The sequence below is a fragment of the Bos mutus genome, chromosome X (genome assembly GCF_027580195.1).
Source record: "Bos mutus isolate GX-2022 chromosome X, NWIPB_WYAK_1.1, whole genome shotgun sequence".
NCBI classification, from domain to species: domain Eukaryota; kingdom Metazoa; phylum Chordata; class Mammalia; order Artiodactyla; family Bovidae; genus Bos; species Bos mutus.
Window position 1 is genome coordinate 56,831,279 of NC_091646.1, and position 23,344 is coordinate 56,854,622.

At 35.0% G+C, this 23,344-nt stretch overlaps 1 protein-coding gene and 1 non-coding gene across 2 annotated transcripts in view; one reads left to right on the plus strand and one right to left on the minus strand.

The window, feature by feature from the left end:
• The window catches only part of DACH2 (dachshund family transcription factor 2), an 864,952-nt gene that overhangs the window by 486,252 nt on the left and 355,356 nt on the right, over window positions 1-23,344 (minus strand). The window contains exon 3 of the mRNA XM_070366582.1: window positions 18,780-18,892. Within this exon, the coding sequence (XP_070222683.1) occupies window positions 18,780-18,892 (113 nt within the window). The remainder of the gene's footprint in view (window positions 1-18,779; window positions 18,893-23,344) is intronic.
• LOC138986594 (U6 spliceosomal RNA) lies at window positions 11,704-11,810 on the plus strand. The gene has a single exon (XR_011463398.1). It is a non-coding gene; the product is annotated as a U6 spliceosomal RNA (small nuclear RNA).

Sequence of the window (23,344 nt, forward strand, 5' to 3'; positions counted from 1 at the left end):
CTAGTTCTGTGAAAAATACCGTTGGTAGTTTCATAGGGGCACATTTCTTTTGTTATATCTCTAACAGGACATGCAAGGATGATTTGTGGTAAATTGTGATCATTTACTCCAACAAATGTCACCTTTGTGGGGGATGGGAATGGGCTTATCATGAACAGTCCTAAAATTTCTTAATCATTCTCCATGACTTTTTTATATGGATAAGTTCTAACAGACCATTCACTGGACTATAATTGAGACAAACTTCTAAACCAGAATATCAATCTGTCTCTCCTTTTCAGCCTATAAAATTTTCAAGTATTATTCCTATATCCAAATATGAGTGAAATCACACAACACCAAGACATTTTGTAATTAAAATAGTACAAAAATAAAGAGAATACTAAATGGAAGCAAAGGAAAACCAGGAAGTTATATACAAGAAAGTGACCATAATAGGAAATCTAAAGACCAGAGGGAGTGGCATGATATTTGAACATATAAAAAGGAAAACCTACAAAAAAAGAATAGTTGTTCAGTCACTAAGTCATAACTGACTCTGCAACCCCATGGAGAGCAGCACACCAGTCTTCCCTGTCCTTCACAATCTCCCAGAGTTTGCTCACACTTGTCCATTGAATCGGTAATGGAATCCAACCATCTCATCCTGTATTGTGCCCTTCTCTTCCTGCCTTCAATCTTCCCCAGCATCAGCGTCTTTTCCACTGAAATGGCTCTTCGCATCAAGTGGCCAAAGTATTGGAGTTTCAGACTCAGCATCAGTCCTTCCAATGAATATCCAGGACTGATTTCCCTTAGGATTGACTGGTTTGATCTCCTGGCAGCCCAAGGGACTCTCAATAGTTTTCTCCAGCTTCACAGTTTGAAAGCATCAATTCTTCAGTAGTCAACCTTCTTTAGGGTCCAACTCTCACAACTGTATATGACTACTGGAAAGACCATAGCTTTGATTATATGGACCTTTGTTGGCAAAGTAATGTCTCTGCTTTTTTTTTTTTTTTACATTTTTTTTTTTATTCTTCCAATTTTATTTTATTTTTAAAATTTACATAATTGTATTAGTTTTGCCAAATATCAAAATGAATCCGCCACAGGTATACATGTGTTCCCCATCCCGAACCCTCCTCCCTCCTCCCTCCCCATACCATCCCTCTGGGCCGTCCCAGTGCACCAGCCCCAAGCATCCAGCATCATGCATCGAACCTGGACTGGCAACTCGTTTCCTACATGATATTTTACATGTTTCATTGCCATTCTCCCAAATCTTCCCACCCTCTCCCTCTCCCACAGAGTCCATAAGACTGTTCTATACATCAGTGTCTCTTTTGCTGTCTCGTACACTGGGTTATTGTTACCATCTTTCTAAATTCCATATATGTGCTGGGAAATCTGGTCAACCACTTGTAAAAGAATGAAACTGGACCACTTTCTAACACCATACACAAAAATAAACTCAAAATGGATTAAAGATCTAAACGTAAGACCAGAAACTATAAAACTCCTAGAGGAGAACATAGGCAAAACACTCTCCGACATACATCACAGCAGGATCCTCTATGACCCACCTCCCAGAATATTGGAAATAAAAGCAAAAATAAACAAATGGGACCTAATTAACCTTAAAAGCTTCTGCACATCAAAGGTAACTATTAGCAAGGTGAAAAGACAGCCTTCAGAATGGGAGAAAATAATAGCAAATGAAGCAACCGACAAACAACTAATCTCAAAAATATACAAGCAACTCCTACAGCTCAACTCCAGAAAAATAAACGACCCAATCAAAAAATGGGCCAAAGAACTAAATAGACATTTCTCCAAAAAAGACATACAGATGGCTAACAAACACATGTCTCTGCTTTTTAATACACTGTCTAGGTTTGTCATAATTTTTCTTCCAAGGATCATGTGTCTTTTAATTTCATGGCTGCAGTCACCAATTTTAGAGCCCAAGAAAATAAAGTATGTCACTGTTTCCCATCTATTTACCATGAAGTGATGGGACTGGATGCCATGATCTTAGTTTTTTGAATGTTGAATTTTAAGCCAGCTTTTTCAGTCTCCTCTTCCAGCTTCATCAAGAGGCTCTTTAGTTCCTCTTTGCTTTCTGCCATAAGGGTGGTGTCATCTGAATATCTGAGGTTATTGATATTTCTCATGGCAATTTTGATTCCAGCTTGTACTTCATCCAGCCTGGCATTTCACGTGATGTACTCTGCATATAAGTTAAATAAGCAGGGTGACAATATACAGTCTTAACATACTCCTTTCTTAATTTGGAATCAGTCTGTTGTTTCATGTCTGGTTCTAACTGTTACTTCTTGACCTACATACAGATTTCTCAGGAGGCAGGTAAGATGGACTGATATTCCAATCTTTAAGAATTTTCCATATTTTGTTATGATCCACCCTGGCAAAGGCTTTTAGCATAGTCAATAAGGCAGAAGTATATATTTTTGTAGAATTCCCTTCCAACTGATATTGGCAATGTGATTTCTGGTTCATCTGTCTTTTCTAAAGTTATACATGTGGAAGTTTTAGGGTCACATACTGCTGAGCCTAGCTTGAAAGATTTTGGGCATCTATACAACAAAGATTTTATTCAGATTTGATGGAGAGAATAAAAGGTTTACAGTAGCTTTGCAAGAAATAAACAGACCTCTCTAAGTTAAAAACAAAAGGACATAGATAGAAATATGACAATTAAGAAAGGAAAAATATCACAAGTATAGGCAATATGCAGTTGTTGTTACTGTTTAGTCACTAAGTTGTGACCAATCTTTGCAGCCCCATGGACTGCAGCATGGATTTTCTGGGTGGCTCAGCAGTAAAGAATCTGCCTGAAATGCAGAAGTCACAGGAGAAGCAGGTTCAATCCCTGGGTTGGGAAAATCCTCTGGAGGAAGGCATGACACCCCACTCCAGTATTCTTGCCTACAGAAATCCATGCATAGAGGAGCCTGGTGGGCTAAGTCCATAGGGAGGCAAAGAGTCGGACACAACTGAAGCAGTTTATCACACAGGCACGGACTGCAGCATGCAGGCTCCTCTTTTTTCACTATCTCCTGAAATTTTTTCAAATTCATGTTTATTGCATTGGTGAAGGCAATGGCACCCCACTCCAATACTCTTGCCTGGAAAATCCCATGGATGGAGGAGCCTGGTAGGCTGCAGTCCATGAGGTCGCTAAGAGTCAGACACAACTGAGCGACTTCACTTTCACTTTCATGCATTGGAGAAGGGCATGGCAACCCACTCCAGTGTTCTTGCCTGGAGAATCCTAGGGACAGAGGAGCCTGGTGGAAGGCCGTCTATGGGGTCACACAGAGTCGGACACAACTGAAGCGACTTAGCAGCAGCAGCAGCATACTGTCTAACCATTTCATCCTCTGCCGCCCCCTCGTCTTTTGCCTTCAATCTTTCCCAGCATCAGGAACATTTTCAATGAATCAGCTTTTTCTATAGGGTGGCCAAAGAACTGAAGCCTCACCTCAGCATCAGTTCTTTCAATTAATATTCAGGGTTGACTTCCTTTAAGATTGACTGGTTTGATCTCCCTGCAGTCCAAGGGACTGTGAAGAATTTCTCCAGCACCACAATTTGGAAACATTATTTTTTTGGTGCTTATATTACTTTATGGTACAACTCTCACTTTCATACACGACTACCAAATAAAAACCATAGCTTTGACTATGCAGCTCTTTGTTGGTAAGGTGATGTCTCTTCTTAATATGTTTTCTAGGTTTATCATATCTTCCCTACCAAGGAGCAAGTGTCTTTTTTATTTCATGGCTCCAGTGATTTTGGAGCCCAAGAAAGAAAAATCAGTCACTGCTTCCACTTTTTTACCTTCTGTTTGTGATGAACTGATGAGACCACATGCCAAGATCTTAGTTTTTTTTAATGTTGAGCTTCAAGCCAGCTTTTTCACTCTCTTCTTTCATGCTCTTCAAGAGGCTCTTTAGTTACTCTTTACTTTCTTCCATTATAGTGGTATCATCTGCATATCTGAGGTGGTTTATATTCCTACTGGAAATCTTGATTCCAGCTTGTGATTCATTCAGACTGGCATTTCGGATGAGGTACTCTGCATATAAGCTACATAAGAAGGGAGACAATACACAGCCTGTTGTACTCCTTTCTCAGTTTTGAACCAGTCAGTTGTTCTATGTCTGGTTCTGTTGCTTTTTGACCCACATGTAGGTTACTCAGGAGACAGGTAAGTTGGTCTGGTATTCCCATCTCATTAAGAATTTTCCAATTTGCTGTGATCCCCAAAGTCAATGAAGCAGAAATCAATGTATTTTTCTGGAATTCCCCTGCTTTCTCCATGAGCCAACAAATGTTGGCAATTTGATCTCTGGTTCCTCTGTCTCTTCCTCTGACCCAACTTGGACATCTGAAAGTTCTTAGTTCATGTAATGCTGAAGCCTAACCTGAAGGATTTTGAGCATAACCTTGCTAACATATGAAATGAGCACAATTGTACTGTAGTTTGAACACTCTTTGGCATTGCTTTTTTGGGGGATTGGAATGTAATCTGAACTTTTCCAGTCCTGTAGCCACTGCTGAGTTTTCCAATTTGCTGACATATTGAGTGAAGTGCTTTAACAGCATAATCTGTTAGGATTTTAAATAGCTCAGCTGAATTCCATCACCACCACTAGCTTGGTAGTAATGCTTCTTAAGGTCCACTTGAGCTCACATGCCAGGATGTCCGGCTCCAGTTGAGTGACCACACCATCATGGTTATCCAGCTCATTAAGACCTTTCTGTATAGTTCTTTTATGTATTCTTGCCACCTTTCCTCAATCTTTTCTGTTTTTTGTTAGGTCTTTAATGTTTCTGTCCTTTTTCATGCCCATGCTTGTATGAAATGTTCCCTTGTCTCAAATTTTCTTGAAGAGACCTCTAGTCTTTCCTTTCCTTCTTTCTCTCTATTTCTTTGCATTATTCATTTAAGAAGGACTTCTTATTTACCTTATTAATCTCTGTAACTATGCATTCATTTGGGTATATCTTTCCCTTTCTCCCTTGCCTTTTGCCTTGCTTCATTCCTCACCTATTAGTAAAGTCTCCTCAGATGACCACTTTGCTTTCTTGCATATCTTTTACCTTGTGATGGTTTTGGTCACTGCCTCCTGCAAAATGTTACAAACTGCTGTCCATAGTTCTTCAGGCACTCTGTCTGTCAGATCTTATCCCTTGATTCTATTCATCTCCTCTACTTATAATCATAAGGGATTTGATTTAGGTCATACCTGAATGGCCTACTGCTTTCCATATTTTCTTCAACTTAGGCCTGAATTTTGCAATAAGGATCTCATGATCTGAACCAGTCAGTTCAAAGTTTTTTTTTTTTTTTTTTTTGCTGACTGTATAAAGCTTCTCCAAGCTTCTCCATCTTTGTCTTCAAAGAACATTATTTATCGGATTTCAATATTGACCATCTGGTGATTTCCATGTGTAGAGTCATCTCTTGTTGGAAGAGGGTGTTTACTATGACCAGTGAGTTCTCTTCACAAAACTCTATTAGACCATACCCTGCTTAATTTTATTCTCCATGGCCAAACTTGCCTGTTATTTTAGGTATCTCTTGACTCCCTACTTTTGCATTCCAATCCCCTATGTTGAAAAGGACATCTTTTTGGTTGTTAGTTCTAGAAGGTCTTATAGGTCTTCATAGACCCAAACAACTTCAGTTTCTTCTGCATCAGTTGTTGGGGCATAGACTCAGATGACTGTGACATTGAATGCTTTTTCTTGGAAATGATCCAAGATTATTCTATAGTTTTTGAGATTGCACCCTAGTACTGCATTTCAGATTAATTTGTTGATTTCCCCACAAAGTAGCTATATGTATACAAAAGAAGATTCATATGTATGCTGTGTATAAGAGATTTACTTCAGATCTACAAACACACACACACTGAAAATAAGGGAATAGAAAAAGTTATTACAGCAAATGGGAGTTAAAAGAAAGCCAAGGTAGCATTACTTATATGAATCAAAATAGGCTTTAAAACAAAGATTGTAATGAGAAACAAGATGGACATTACATAATGATCAAAGCATTGATGATACAATTTTTAAGTATATCTGTAACCAGCAAAGGAACATGTAAACACATAAAGCAAATATTAACAGACACAATGCGAGAAACTGAAAGTACAGTAAAAGTAGGAGCCTTTAATACCCCTACTTCATCAATAGACACATCCAGAAAGTAAATCAATAAGGAAACACTGGTCTTAAAGGTGGAACACATGTCTTAAAAGACACATTAGACCAGATGGACTTAACAAATATATATATAGACTATTCTACCCATTTTTTTCACATACACATGGAATATTCTTCAGGTCAGATTATGTGTTAGTCCACAAAATGTCTCATTAAATTCAAAAACTCTGAAAATACATCAAATATCTTTTCTGGCCACAATACTACAAGACTAGAAATTATCTTCAAGGAAAAAAGACTACAGAAAACGCAAACATGAAGAGGTTACACAATATGCTACTAAACAACCATTACTGAAGGAATCAAAGAAAAAAAATTAAATACCTGGGGACAAATAGAAATGATAACACAACAATATAAAAAGCATGGACAAAAGCAGAAGCAGGTAAAAGCAGTTCATAAAGGAACTATATAACAAACCAGCCTAACTCAAGAAACATGAAACATATCAAACATCCCAAACTTACACATAAAGTAACAAGAAAAGAAGAACAAACATAACTCAAAGTTAAACAAAGGAAAGAAATCATAAAGATCGGAGCAGAAATAAATGAAATAGAGGCTAAATAAATATCAATGAAAGTTAGAGTTAAGTCTGAAAATATAAACAGAACTGATAAACTTTTAGACATACTCATCAAGAAAAAAGAGAGCTGATATCAATAAAATTACAAATGAAAGAGAAGATACAACTGACACCACGGAAATACAAAGGATAATGTAAGATTACTATAAAATTATATACAAATAAAGTGGAAAACCTATAAGAAATAAGTTCATAGAAAATTCCCAGAAATGTACAATCCCCCAAGAGTAAACCAGGAAGAAACAGAAAATACCAATAAATCAATTAAAAGTAATAAAAGAGAATCTGATAGTAACAAAAAACAAACAAAATTCCAGGGCCAGATGTCTTCACAAGTGAATTCTAACAAACATTTAAGGAAGAATTATACCAAAACCTTTCATGTGGAAAGTTTCCCAGGTAGTTCAGATGGTAAAGAATTTGCCTGCAATGCAGGAGACTTGGGTTCAGTCCCTGGGTCAGGAGGGTCTCATGGAGGAGGAAATGGAAACCCACTCCAGTATTTTTGCCTGGAGAATCCATTGGACAGAGGAGGCTGGCAGGCTACAGTCCATAGGGTCTTACAGAGTCTCACTTGATTGAAGCTGTTTATTAGTAGTAGTATACCAAAACGAGACAAAGATGTCAACAAAATAAAAAGAGAAAATTATAGGCCAATATCACTGATGAACATAGACACAAAAATTCTTAACAAAATATTAGCTAATCAAATCCAAGAACACATTAAAAGGATTATACACTGTGATCAAATGGGATTTAACCCTGGGATGGAAGGATTCAACATACTTAAATCAATCAATGTGATAGACCATATTAACAAATCAAAGAATAAAAACCATATGATCAGCTCAACAGATGCAGAAAAAGCTTTAACCAAGATTCAACATCCATTTACAATTAAAAAAAGAAAAACACTCCATAAAGTGGCCATAGAGGGAACATACCTCAACATAATAACGGCCATATACAAAAAACCCACAGCAAATGTCATTCCCAAACAATGTACTACTTGAAAGCATTTTCTCTAAAATTAGGAACAAGAGGATGATGTCCACTCTCACCAGTATTCAACACAGTTTTGGAAGTCCTAGCCATGGCAATGATAGAAGGAAAAGGATTAAAATGAAACTAAATTAGAAAGGGATTAAAATGATCACTGTTTTCAGATGACATGATATTATACATAGAATATCCTAAAGATGCTCCCAGAAAACTACTAGAGCTTATCAATGAATTTTGTATGGTTGTGGGATACAAAATTAATATGCAGAAATCTCTTGCATTCCTATCAGAGAAGGCAATGGCAGACCACTCCAGTATTCTTGCCTGGAAAATCCCATGGACGGAGGAGCCTAGTAGGCTGCAGTCAATGGGGTTGCTAAGAGTCGGACACAACTGAGCGACTTCACTTTCACTTTTCTCTTTCACGCATTGGAGAAGGAAATGGCAACCCACTCCAGTGTTCTTGCCTGGAGAATCCCAGGGACAGGGGAGCCTGGTGGACTGCCGTCTATGGGGTCACAGAGAGTCGGACATGACTGAAGCGACTTAGCAGCAACAGCAGCTTTCATTCCTATACACTAAGAATGAATGATCAGAATGAGAAATACAGGAAACAATCCCACTTACTGTTACATCAAAATAGAACAAAAGAAATAAAAATAAATCTACATAAGGAGGCAAAAGATCTGTAGTTGGAAAACTGTAAGATGCTAATGAAAGAAATTAAAGATGACACTAAAATCTCTGGAGAGATATACCATGTTTTTGGATTGGAAGGATAGATATCGTCAAAATGACTATACTACCCAAAGCAATGTACAGATTCAATGCAATCTCTATCAAATTATCAATAGCATTTTTCACAGAATTAGAACAAAATAATTGTACAATTTTTATGGAAACACAAAAGACCCTGAATAGCCAAAGCTATCTTGAGAAAGAGAAAAGGAGCTAGAGGATTCAGGTCCCCTGACTTCAGACTATACCACAAAGTTACAGTAATCAAGATAATATGTTACTGGCACAAAAACAGAAATATATATAAATGGAACAGGATAGAAAGTCCAGAGATAAACACAGGCACCTATGGTCACCTAATATATGGCAAAGGAAGCAAGAATAGACAATGAAGAAAAGACAGTCTCTTTATTTTTTTTAATTTTATTTTATTTTTAAACTTTACATAATTGCATTAGTTTTGCCAAATATCAAAATGAATCCACCACAGGTATACATGTGTTCCCCATCCTGAACCCTCCTCCTTCCTCCCTCCCCATACCATCCCTCTGGGTCGTCCCAGAGCACCAGCCCCAAGCATCCAGGATCGTGCATCGAACCTGGACTGGCATCTCGTTTCATACATGATATTTTACATGTTTCAATGCCATTCTCCCAAATCTTCCCACCCTCTCCCTCTCCCACAGAGTCCACAAGACTGTTCTATACATCAGTGTCTCTTTTGCAGACAGTCTCTTTAATAAGTGATGCTGGCAATGAAGGACAGCTACATGTAAAAGAATGAAGTTAGAACATTGTCTAAAACCATAAACAAAAGTAAACTCAAAATGGATTAAATACTTAAATATAAGACCAGGTACTATAAAACTCTCAGAGGGAAAAACAGGCAGAACATTCTGACATAAATCACAGCAAGATATTTTTTGATCCACCTCCTAGAGTAATGAAAATAAAAATAAAAATAAAGAAAAAACATAACATAAAGAAGGTTTACCACTTATCCTTCTCAAACTATTCCAAAACATTGTTGAGGCAGGAATGCTTAAAATCTCATTCTATGAGACCAGCATTACAGTGATACCAAAATCTAACAAAGATATCACACAAAAAAGGAAATTACAGGCCGATACCACTCATGAACATAGATGCAAATATCTTCAACAAAATACTAGCAAACCAAATTCAACAAAACAGCAAGAGGATCACATACTCTGCTCAAGTGGGATTTACCCCAGGGATACAAGGATGGGTCAATATCTGCAAATCACTCAATAACATACACTATATTAACAAACTGAAAAATAAAAATCATATAATCATCTCAATCGATGAAGAAAAAGCTTTTGACACAATTCAACATCCAAATAACAAGGTCCTATTGTATAGTGCAAGGAACTATATTCAATATTCTATGATTAATCATAATGGAAAATAATATGAAAAGGAATGAGTGATATATATGTATGTATAACGAAATCACTTTTATAAACAGTAGAAACACACAAAACATTGTAAAACCACTACATTTCAATAAAATAATTTTTAAAAAATTCAACATCCATTTATGATAAGAATTATACAGAGTGAGTATAGAGGAAACAATTTGACATAATAAAAGCCTTATATGACAAGCTCACAGCTTGTCAACTGTGTCAACATCATACTCCACTGTGAAAAGCTGAAAATATTTCCTCTAAAATCAGGAACAAGACAAGGATGCCAACTCTCACCACTTTTATTCAACATAGTATTGGAAGTCCTAGCCAGAGCAACCAGAAAAAAAAAAAAAAATAGAAGGAATACAAATTGAAAAGGAAGAAATAAAATTGTCATCATTACTATGCATACAGCATGATACTATACATACATAGAAAATCCTAAAGACCATAAAGGCATGATATTATACACAGAAAATCCTAAAGACAACAGAATAGCACTGGAATTCATCAAAGATTTAGTAAATTTGCAGGATATAAAATTAATATATATAATTATGTTGCCTTTTTAGACACTGAAAATGAACTCTCAGAAAGAGAAATTAAGAAAACAATCCCATTTACAATCACTTCAAAAAGAATAAAATTCTACGGAATAAATCTAAAAAGGAAAAGACCTGTTTACTGAAAACTATAAGACACTGATAAAACTGAAGATCACACACACACACACACACACACACACACACACACACACACGAGGTAAGATATACCATGTTCATGGACTGGAAGAATTAATATTGTTAAAATGACGATACTACCCAAGACAATCTACAGATTCAATGCAATCTCTATAAAAATACCAATGGCATTTTCATAGAAGTAGAAAAAATAATTCTACAACTTGAATTAGAACACAAATTCTAAAATTTGTGTAGAAGCACAAATGACCCCAAAGAGCTAAAACAATATGAGGAAAAAGTAAAAATCTAGAGATATTCACACTCCTGATTTCAAACTATACTATGATACTGTAGGGTAATCTAAACTGTAGGGTACTGGCACAAATACAGCCACATAGATCAATGTACAGAATAGTGAGCCCAGATATAAGCTCACACACTTATGATCAATTAATCTAACAGAGACAGTATGAATATACAATGGGGAAAAGACAACCTCTTCAATAAATACTGTTTTGAAACTGAACAGTTACTTGCAAAATAAACTGGATTACTATCTCAAACCATGCACAAAAGTAAAGTCATAATGGATTGACATCTTAAGTGTAGGACCTGAAACCATAAAATTCATAGAAGAAAACATAGGCAATAAGATCTTGACCCTGGGTTTAATAATACTTTTTTGGATATGTCTTTTTGGGCAAAGGAAATAAAAGTAAAAATAAACACATGGGAGTACATCAAAGCAAAAATCTTTTGGACAGTGAAGGGAACTATCAACAAATCATAAAGGCCACCTACTGAGTGGGAGAACATATTTTCAAAGGATATATCTGATAAGGAGTTAATATCCACACACACACAAAAAACTGCATACAATTCCACATCAAAAGAGCAAACAATCCAATTAAATCTGTGTAGACATTTTTCCAAAAGAAGACTTACACATTGCCAATAGGCATGTGAAAAGATGCTCAACATCACTAATGATGACTAATCAAATCAAAACCAAAATTAAGTGCTCGCTTCGGTAGCACATATACTAAAATTTGAATAATACAGAGAAGATTAGCATGGCCCCTGCCAAAGGATGACACATAAATTCGTGAAACATTCCATATTTTTACAATATTGTAAAGTAATTATCCTCCAATTAAAATAAATTTAATTAAAAAAAAACACAATGAAGTATCAGCTCACAGCTCTCAGGATGGCTATTTCGAAAAAGGCAACAAATAACAAGCATTGGCAAAGATGTGGAGAAAGTAAACCCCCGTGCACTGTTGGTGGGAATTAATTGGAAAAAATATGACATTTTCTCAAAAAATTAAAAATAGAACTACCATAAGATCCAGTAATTCCACTCCTGGATATTTATCCAAACAAAACAAAAGCACTAATTTGAATATATATTTACACACCTATGCTCATTGCAGCATTATTTACAATAGCGAAGATATGGAAGCAACCTAAGTTCCTATCAATAGATGAATGATTAATGAAGAAATGTTATACATATAAAATAGAATACTACTCAGCCATAGAAAAGAATAAAAAACCTGCCATTGGGACAACATGGATGGACCTTGAAAATTGTTCTTTTTAAAACTTAAAGTTTAGCTACATACATACACATAGACAGGCTTCCTCAATGGTTCAGTGGTAAAGAATCCACCTGCTAATGCAGGAGACATGGGTTCAGTCCCTGGGTTGGGAAGATCCCCTGGAGAAGGAAATGGCAACCCACTCCAGTATTCTTGCATGGAGCATTCCATGAAGAGAGGAACCCAGCAGGCTACAGTCTATGGGGTTGCAAAAAGAGTTGGACAGGACTTAGCGACTAACCAACAACAACAATACACATTGACACACCTTAAAGATGTGAGAGTGGTTTATAAAGCACTATACGTTTTTATCATCATCATCATCACCATAATCCTGCAAGGTTTGCTTAAATTCCAAGTTTTCCCCTCCACCTACATTGGAAATAAGCAATGGGTTTTCCTCTATAAGTCTTCAAGGCAGTACAAAAATTGGTAGGAGTCTAAAAAGGTGGGTGGGAACACTTTTTAGGTTAGGATATTTATACAGAGGGAAAAAAGCATTGAAAGATATTAAAATAAAAATATTTGGAAACCCACATTTAGCTAAAATAATGGATGGAGTTCCTGTTATTAAACTGATAAAATTAACCTTTTTGGTTAGTAGAGAAACAGTAAGTGTATGTAATCTAAACTAACTATTAGAAAATATTAGTCATTCAGCTCTGGCTCCATTCAGGCCAATGATTCTTCCTGGGCACATGAGAAATAGAGATAATTGTTACTACCATTTTTGACATAAAAGCAATCTCCATTTGTGTGACATGAAGAATGCTTTACAATATTAATCATTGAAAAAGTCAAAAATAGTCACAGGAAAAAAATGTTTTAAGTCAACCATTAAAAAGTTGGTTTGTTTCTTTCTAGATAGATTTCTCCTGTGTTACACTCACAGAAGAAAGGCTTAGGACCACTCTGTCCTACTTATGACCACTTCTTAGCAATCAAACTGAGTAATTATACAAAACATGTCTTGTAAAGGGAAGCTGATTCCAATCATGCTATCAGGCTAATTGACATTATATCATGTCATAAAATTGACATATCACTATGAAGATTTGGCAGGATTCTACTTATAGCTCTGCCAATCCTGAGTTGATTTTTGAAGCTACTATTACTGGATTGGATATTCATAGGCTCAGTTTCCCAGGAACATAGATGGCAGCTGAAATTCCTAAAAATATTTTACCACAACAGAACTCAAAGAAAAAAGAAAACAGCTGAAGAATCTTCTACCTTTTAAGAAATGAACACTATAGAAATTTTATTTGAAGCACTTTATTACTTCCTTGTAAGGTGTCAGTTTACATCTCTCTCAGGCCAAATTCCACATCTGTCTGTCTGAACCAGTTCATAAGCCAAGGAAAAGGGAGTAGTCATCTTTTGTAAAGTTCAAAGACACATATGACAAATCCATCCTTTGAGTATGATTCAGGGATATTAGCACTTTTGCAGTTTTGCTGAGAAAGATGGGGATAAAAGTCCTTCGTTTTCCCCTCTATAACACAAAACATTTTTTAAAAAAATACTAGATAATAGGATTATTATATATTAATGACCTAACAAGGAATTAAGATTGTTTCTATTGTACAGATTCTACAATACATGGCAAAAACAAACAATATTGTAAAATTTAAAAAAAATTAAAAAATAAAAAAAAAGAAATAGAGACAGAGACATGAGATGAGAATATCAGCAGTGCAATATATGAAGGCAAAATACAATTAAATTTCATCATTTTGTAATTACTCAGTAAAAGGTTGGGTGGAATTTGAGAAAACTCTGACTCACAAAATAAATTTTAACGTGTTCTAATATTTTTTCATATTGTTTGGTGCAGAATGGATGTTCAAGAAACATTATATGTTAAATGAAAACCATAAATTCATATATATATTTATCTAAAGATAGATATTAATCAATAGATAGATATTAATAGATCCTATATCTCTGGGTCTATAGTTACATAGATAGTCTCTAAATGAATATCAGACAACATTGTCAAGAATACTTCCTAAGGATCCTATCTCAGTGAAAAAAGTATTATCATCAGTAATTAGTAAGTTGATTATTTTGTATAGAAATAAATTATTTGAACTAATTGTTAGATACCTAAGTACATTTAAATTTCCCAAGTATTTTAGTATGGAATATGGAATGTAGACAGTATTCAGTTGTGTCCGACTCCTTGTGACCTCATGGACTGTAGCCCACCAGGCTCCTCTGTCCATGGAATTTTCCAGGCAAGAATACTGGAGCACATTGCTATTTTCCTACTCCAGGGGATCTTCTTGACCCAGGAATAGAGCCTGCATTTCTTATGTCTCCTGCATTGGCATGCGGATCCTTTATCACTGGAGTTACCCAGAGAGCCAAGTATTTTAATAACTCAATACCAATATATACACAGACATTTTTATTTATACTTTTAACTGGCTAAATAAGATACATTTGATATCATAGACTTTAGCATAGTGACCCTGAATTATCTCAAAATTTTAATTAGTGGGGTTGAATGAATTGGTTTCTATTACATAGGGGAAATATGACCAAGAAGAAAATAAACACATTTGAAATGAAAATAAAACAAATCAAAAAGGAATAAAGTCATATAAAATAGAAATTTTAAAAATTACCTATATGCTAAGCAGATAAAAACAACATGGCATACCTGACATTATTCAATATTATTCTGCATTGTTAAGAATTTACATGTCAAGCTATGTGAATAGAGAACTCTTCGTAAATCTAAGCATGATGACTTAACCATTTCTAAACCTTTTCACTTGCATGTTTTTGCTTGCAACTGTTGGTGGGGATTTAAAAGCAAAATAATATACAAAAAATCACTATATTTAAAAAGGAACATTGTGATCATTGCATTTTATTACCCTTAGACCCCATTTTCAAATTACAAATGCAAATAAACAATATAAACAAATGGAAAACAAGTTTCATTTACTTAGGCAAATTCAGCAGGATTCAAAGTAGGCTCACCAGACATATGACCTTGAAACAGAAGGTAGCAGCACACTCACCAATAATTATTCAGTTTTATGTAAAATTATACACAGTTGTAAAATATTATCTCTTTCTTTACATAAAATGTTGAGACTTAAGACCTGAAACTTTATTGGAAATAATTTTAATAATCATTTGAGAAAAAAGATAATTCTCAACCCATAACACACCATATTAATATCAATTGAATTCTTCTAAATTATATTTAAATAAATTAATGAAAATTAAGCTGGCAATGAATAGTAAGTATAATATCAAATATGAAACTTGCTGATAGCTAAATTGAGAATTGATTTTATCTCAATTATCTTTGCTAATGGAGGGGTGAAATGGTGTATCTAATGCAAAATAATGTATAATCCCAGAATTATCTCTACTTGGTTCACAGAGCCTTTTTTATTCTTATATGTCTATAGTTGAGTAGGATAGCCTTAGGCATGTAAAATAAATTAATGTATTCTAAGAAAATAAATTACTACAGAGCTGTGCAGACTCCTTTTCCTCCCCCTATTAAATGATTTTCTGTCTGCCATTTAGACATAAGTATTCATGCCTTTTCCTACTCAATCCCTTATCTATCTCTATCATCTCTTTCTAGGTACAAGCAAAGGGTTTTGAATTGAGGAGTCTTTTTTTTCCCCCAATGTTTCTCACTGTGGTAAATTCAAGTTGTAGGAAGGAAGGCCAAGGTTTTAACCCAAGGAAGGAGCCTCCATTATCTTGGAGGAGCTGAAGCATACATGCCAAGTAAATTAGGAGCAGATGAATACCTCAACCTGGATTTTAACATGTACTATAAGACATCATGATGAGGAGGGAAAAGTATTGGCCCTGGACTTTAAAAGACCTGAGTTTGAAACCCAGTTCTGTTACTCAATTGCTTTGTAATCTTAAGCAATTAATGTAAATACACTGAGCCATGTATTATTTACTTGAAAAATGAAGACAATATTCATAAACCTACTGTGAAGATTAAATGAAGTACATATAAAACACCCATGTCTGGTGCATAATAGAAACTTAATATATATTACAGGTTTTCCTCAACAGATAAGGTACCAAAGTTTACTTGAGTACATTAGCTTCAAGGCAATTATAAAATCCTTTCTTTTCTTTTATCTACATAGGACACATCTTTGATCAGGACATAGATCTGATTATATGGTAATGATTTTAGGCTCTGTCAATGTGTTTTAAAAAGCAGAGATATTACTTTGCACAAAGATCCATTAGTCAAAGTTATGGTTTTTCCAATAGTCACGTATGGATGGGAAAGTTGGACTATAAAGAAAGCTGAGCACTGAAGAATTGATGCTTTAAATTGTGGTGTTGGAAGACTCTTGAGAGTCCCTTGGACTGCAAGGAGATCAAACCAATCAATCCTAAAGGAAATCAGTCCTGAATATTCATTGGAAGGAATGATGCTGAAGCTGAAACTCCAATACTTTGGCCACCTGATGCAAAGAACTGACTCATTGGAAAAGACCCTGATGCTGGGCAAGATTCAAGGTAGGAGGAGAAGGGGACAACAGAGGATGAGATGGTTGGATGGCATCACCAACTCAATGGACATGAGTTTGAGTAAATTCTGGGAGTTGGTGATGGACAGGGAAGCCTGGCATGCTTCAGTCCACGGAGTCACAAAGAGTCAGACATGACTGAGTGACTGAACTAAACTGAACTGAATGTGTTTTAAATCAAGAAATAGATTATCATTTATTGAGCATCCATGACAATATATTTCAGGGGATAATATGTTATCCCTTCTATATTCATTTATATGTGAAGGGCTGCTTTCTTCTTGTATCAGAATTTGTTTATAAATATTTAAAGTCTAAAAAATTATCATCTAATCCCCAAAGACTCTTCCTAAATTTTCTATTTTAGCTAATGACATTATCATCCAACTGATAACATGAATCATCCTAGACTTCATCTTCTCACTCTCTATTTTGATCAAGTATCAACCGTAATTAATTCTAATTATGAAGCAACTCTGAATCTCTTTTTTACTCTACTGAATTTTCCTTAGTTCAGGTCCTCGGTATTTCTCCCTTCATTGCTACTTTCCTTCAACAGCAATTGTTTTTAGAGCATTTACTCATTTACTTATCAGTGGTCCTTTAACCTATAAGAGCTGGTTTTTTTTTTAATCTGAACAAAATCCTACATGAAATAGAACATGTAAAATTCTGAGACAGAAGTGGGAAACCTAGAAGTACTTCTGCAATTCTGTGTAAGCCAGTAAGGAAAGTGCTTGAAAGACACTTTGGAAAACTATTGCCAGGGACAATCCTAAACTGCTGAACATGATAGGTTCACAAACTTTTTTTCCCCCCACTTTAACTGTATTGTCTGTAAGTCTCTCATTTTAAATCTCTCCTTTGGTCTCTGCCACTTAATTGCTATTGCCCCTAGGATACTAGGCTTTTTCTCATCATTGTACATCTACATTCTACATTCAGAAGATGTTTTCCCTCCTATTATCCATCTGCTAAACATTCAGCCTATAAGGCATAGCTCAAATCTCTGTGAGCATTACCCAACTTAACAAATTGTTTTAGTTGCTACCATTCTGTGATATTATAGCACCTTATATATACTTGTATTGTAGTCTCTATCATACTTCAATGAAATTATTAGTTTACATGAACTTATGTGACAAGGACTGCTATTCATATAATTTTGCATCACCTAGGACCTAATACCCAAAACACAGTAGGTGTTTGTTTGTTTAATTTTTTGTATCATTGAAGGTATAAAGATAATATTATCATTAAATACATTTTCTTTCATATAGTAGCTTTAATGATTTTCAAAGCTTCAGTTACAGAAATAGCAAGCAAGTTTAAGTGTTTTGTGTGCTTTTCTTTTTTTAGAAAACAAAAAATGTTCAGTGCTAATTTGTAAGACTGGTATTTTTAGGGAAGTAGTGTTTACCACAGTGTTTGATGAAAAACAGTGAATCATTTAAGACAATGACTATTTCCACTTTCTTGTCTAATTGTAATGTGTTACCAGGGATGATACATATTATTTTTACATTTTATCCTAGAATATTAACATAGAAAAGATGTCCAGAACTTTTAAAAACAAAAAGAATATTATTGAGACATATCAATAAGCAGGTACAGTACATCCCGTCAGAGGTTTTGAGAAAATACTAGTTTGGCCAGTGACACCCTCCCCCAATCTCTGCCCTCAACATACAAAAACACACATACATACACACAATAAGGCCATGAAAGATATTTCCTACAAGGAAGTGACAATTAATTTTTAAGTCATGCCCATTTGATTTGCATCATTGGAGTAACAAAACTGTTTTCATGAATATTCAAAAATCCAATAATGTAACCTCTAGTAGAGCTTGAAAAACTCTGAAGGACAAGGCAGTTAGTTCAATATTAGTTTATTTCAAATGTTGGGCAATATGAAGAGACAAGGCTGATCATTGGATGGATTTTATTACCTGTTGGGGTGATAAGTCCTGGTGATAAAAGTCCTGGGATTGAATGGGGCAGAAGGCGAGCACTGTCTTGCAACACTCCCAAAGAACGCTTAGGAGGCCTGCCAGGCCTTGAACTGTTGGAGAAAAAGACAAAGATCAGGTTAAAATACACTCTTTGGAAATGCCATCACTTGCTACATTCACCTAAACCTTGTTTAATTGTCAAAAAATGATAGAATTTTATATTAAAGACTATTTTCATTTATTACTAAAAGATCAATACTTTTCTTTCTACTAAGCTTCCCAACATACTTATGGTTGTATGTGTGCTCAGTTCTGTCAAGACTCTCTGCAACCTCATGGACTGTAGCCCTCCAGGCTTCTCTGTCCATGGGATTTCCCAGGCAAGAATATTGGAGTGGGTTGCCATTTCCAATGCCAGGGAACCTTCTCAACCCAGGGATCAAACCCGCATTTCTTGTGTCTCCTGCACTGGCAGGCAGATTCTTTACAATATAGTTAAGGCAAGCTTTAAAACCATAAGAGATTAATTTCTAGCTTAGATCTATTTAGACACCAGCACTTTGCATTGCAGCTTACCTGTTGTGAGAAACCCAAAGTTACCTTCTGCTCTTAAAGCTACACTTCATCCCTGGTATTAATACATGCAACTGAGATACGGACTCACAGAATTAAGATGGTACAGAATGTGAAGTGATTAACTCTCTGCTCAGCATGCCAGAGGTGAGGGGTAGAAAGCTGAAATGTAGAATAAGACCTGATGTTTATTAACATTTCCACAGCTTCCACAGCCCACAAGGAATAAAGATCCCTTATCCTCAGTAGGTTTTTTTCCTACCTAGTATTTAAACCAAGCTGTATAACTGGCAGTGTACTCACTTGGAATGACTTTAGTATGGAAACCTACCACCTTTGTAATCGGTGTATTTTTTCACAGATTGCTTGGTATTTTTAAGGGAGTTGACGTTAAACTTAAAACACTAACCTATTATATTTGCATTCTTTACCCCGGTGTGAATAGTTCAGGAATTGCAGTTATAAATGCTAATCCATAAAATAATGAAATAGAAAGTCAGTATCAGGCTTCCATCTTGTACTCTAACACAGTCAGTGTACGCAATACATTATTTGGAAGCTGTCACTACAATAAGGAGACTTATAAGTCATTGAACATTAGGACTAAGTTATTCTCAAGTCATGAAATATATTTCAAATATTTTCAACATTTTTAATGCTGCCTAAAATATTGCTGCTGTTTCTTGGTAGAAATGTAGTTTATAAATCTGAATAATAGGGATTTTCATAAAATACTGTAAAATACTACATTAAATAACCCAAGCCACAAAAATTTATAAGGTTCTGATAGAGAACATTTCCAAAAAATGACTTTTGTTCACAAAGAAATTTAAGTTAAATCTCACTCTATCAACTTTGCAGTAATAAAGTGCTCCATCAATGTAAGACAAACTGCTTTTAAATGAAGACAACTTTTAACAACCTTGACCTTACACAGAGGCACTATTACTCAGTTCACTTTTCACTTACCATGCTGATGCTATTTCTTTTTATTATACATCAATATTGTATATCAATCTAGTATGAAATATTCATTTTTCTCATTTAATGTTTCAATTTTGTAAACTGAATCTCTTCTTCTTTCTACTCAAGTTTGGGTCATGATTTATTTTATTTAATTCAGTGTTGTTATTCTGTTTGTCCTTGCCCTGTTTATGGCTTCCTAACTCTTCCTAACTCTTCCTAATACTGGTAAGAAAGATATCCTATTTACTTTAAATGTCCTAAAGGATTTCAAGATCACTAAACAATATTAGTCAGGTTATATCCAGTCATTAGAAGAAGGCATGTTATTTTGTTGAGTAATCTTCAAGTCTGTACTTTCTTTTTCTTTTTTTTTTAAATTGGAATATAGTTTCGTTAGTTTCAACTGAACAGCAAAGTGAATCATCTCTACATATACACATCTCTACATACACCCTCTTTTTTGGATTTCCTTCCCATTTAGATCACCACCATTGAATAAAGTTTCCTGTGCTATTAAGTAGGTTCTCATTAGTTATCTGTTTTATACATAGTAGCGTACATATGTCAATCCCACTCTCCCAACTCATCCCACCCCGCCTTTCCTCCATTGGTATCCATGCATTTATTCTCTACATCTGTGTCTTTATATCTGCTTTTACAAATAGGTTCATCATTTTAAGGACACTCTACTCCTATATAGTCAGTCATTTTCTTCTGTTATAATATTTACTGTCTTTCAGGGAAATCCTTTATAACGTTTCAGTCTTATGTTAATAGTCACAGGGGAGACAACATCAGATCTGGCTATAGAGTCTCACACCACGTTTTACTGTGTTGGAAGGAAAATTTCAAAATTGTTTGCCTAGTTAAGCAATTAACTACAGAGAAGTCTATACTTTCTAAGTGCTTCTCTATGTCTTTCTATTTATCAGAATTCAAGCCTACTAACTTTATTAAAGCCCACCTGATAACTCTTTGTACTCACCCAGCATAAAAGTTTCAGTGCTGTCTTTATGCTTACAATCACTGAGCTTTATGCTTTCTTTCTGATGCTCTCTCTATGTCTAGGAGCCAGCTGTTGACAGTGTATTTTGGAATCTATGAGATTTAAACAGTTCTTTTCCAAATTTCTTGGTCAATCTCATGATTTGATGTAGCAATGACCTCATCGCTTATTCAAACATCCAATAAACAAACATCCACTAAGTGCCCATTCAGTTTGTGTCCGGCATCGAAACTAGGTATCAGGGTTACAGAGGTTAAAATGTAAGCTTGACAATGGCAATGGTTTTTGGTCTATTTGTTCAGTGATATATTGTGAGAAACTAGAATATAGTTTCTTCTGCTTTTGAAGAGCTTAAGGTACAGTGATAGAGATGTGTATTTGACCTGCTACTTAAAATTTATGATTAATTCTTTAGTGAGTATGATTGTGTGATGAATACTTCCAAACTTGATTAAACTTATCAGTGAACAAAATCATATCCAGATTCCTTTGTTTATATTAGTGGAAAGAAGACTTGTGCCCCCAGAGTAAATTAATTAGAATCAAGATTGTGAAGACGCTTTATAATCAATAGCATTCTAAAAGATAGATTTATTCTAACTTTTAGAACAAATAATCCTCAGTAGTAAAATATCCCTAGCACTAAAGTTCCTGCACTACTTTTCAAAGAACACAAGCCTTACAACATGAGAAAAGACTATGGAGGACACTGTAGAAAGTTGGAAAAGATTATTCTTGATAGATGATCTTGCCATACTTATCTTTAAGAGCTTTATTAGCATCAGGCAGATGTTTACATATAAATCAAGAAAAAATAAACATGTGGTGGTTTAACCAGAAAATTGTTATTCGGATGACAAATAGGTTGAAAGGTCCAGCACCCTGTTTCTGCTAAAATATTAATTGGATTACTAATTTCTGTAATGATTTATTTCACAGGGCACAAATAACCATGTAATTACTCTTTAACTGAATGATAATTGCTTGTTGGCAATTATTTGTTTTCAGTTTAATTACAAGGTTATTTGTACTCTGTAAAATAAAACAGGCCCTTTTTAAAGTTTCCACCCAAATGACTCAGTGGCTATGTCACCCAAGAACACTATTAACAAAAGTTTATGGACCTTGGCCAACAATCCCCCAAAGAGCAAAGCTCCTATTAAACAGCTCAGCTAAATCTTTGAGAGCATCATTTTTCTAAAATCAACATTTATAGGTGGTTTGGAGGGAAATTATACCAAAGAACCATGATTTTCTCTGGGTTCAGTTCATTCTGTAACACAATTTATCCTGTTATGTATTTTACCATTCATTCTGTAAACTTCTTCAGGAGAAATGAAATAGTAACGAAGCTTCCTGAGATTAAAGAATAAACCAAATTGAAATATGTATCAAGAGTATTTCATTTTTCTGCAGTTAAAGTGGATTACAAACTCTGTAGAGTTGACAGGTCCCTAAGAAAGAAATTCCATAGGTCTTCTGGTGTCAACAGTCTGTAAGATATCCATTCCAAGTTGTAGTAACATAACTGATACTTTGCTCATTAAGATTATTAAATTTCACTTGAAGTTGTTTTCATTTTGTATGATCAGCTATTTGTATATGAATCAAGGACTAAGAATTTAGAAAGGTAATTTTATTTCAAAGAAAAAATCTTGTTAATGAATTAATTAGTGATTTCATGAGCCTTCAATATATTTAATATAAACCATATAGTTAGCACATGATTTAGCAAGGAGTCATAAGATCATATCATCCTCTTCAATGAAAGTTTGGCTTACTACTCTTTAAAGAAACACTCATAACATTTTGGGACAAACTGAGAAAATTGCTGGTTATAGTGGCAGTTAAGTGTGGTATTAGCAGCAACTTGTAAAGATTGCTACAGTTGGATTCCCAAAGTGGGAGTTGTCAGCCATGACCTGGGATTCATTTTTCAGAGCCATCACTGATATTTAAAATCCCCTTGTATAGTCCTAAATGTGTCTTTTTTTTTTTTTCAACTATGTTAGAAGCC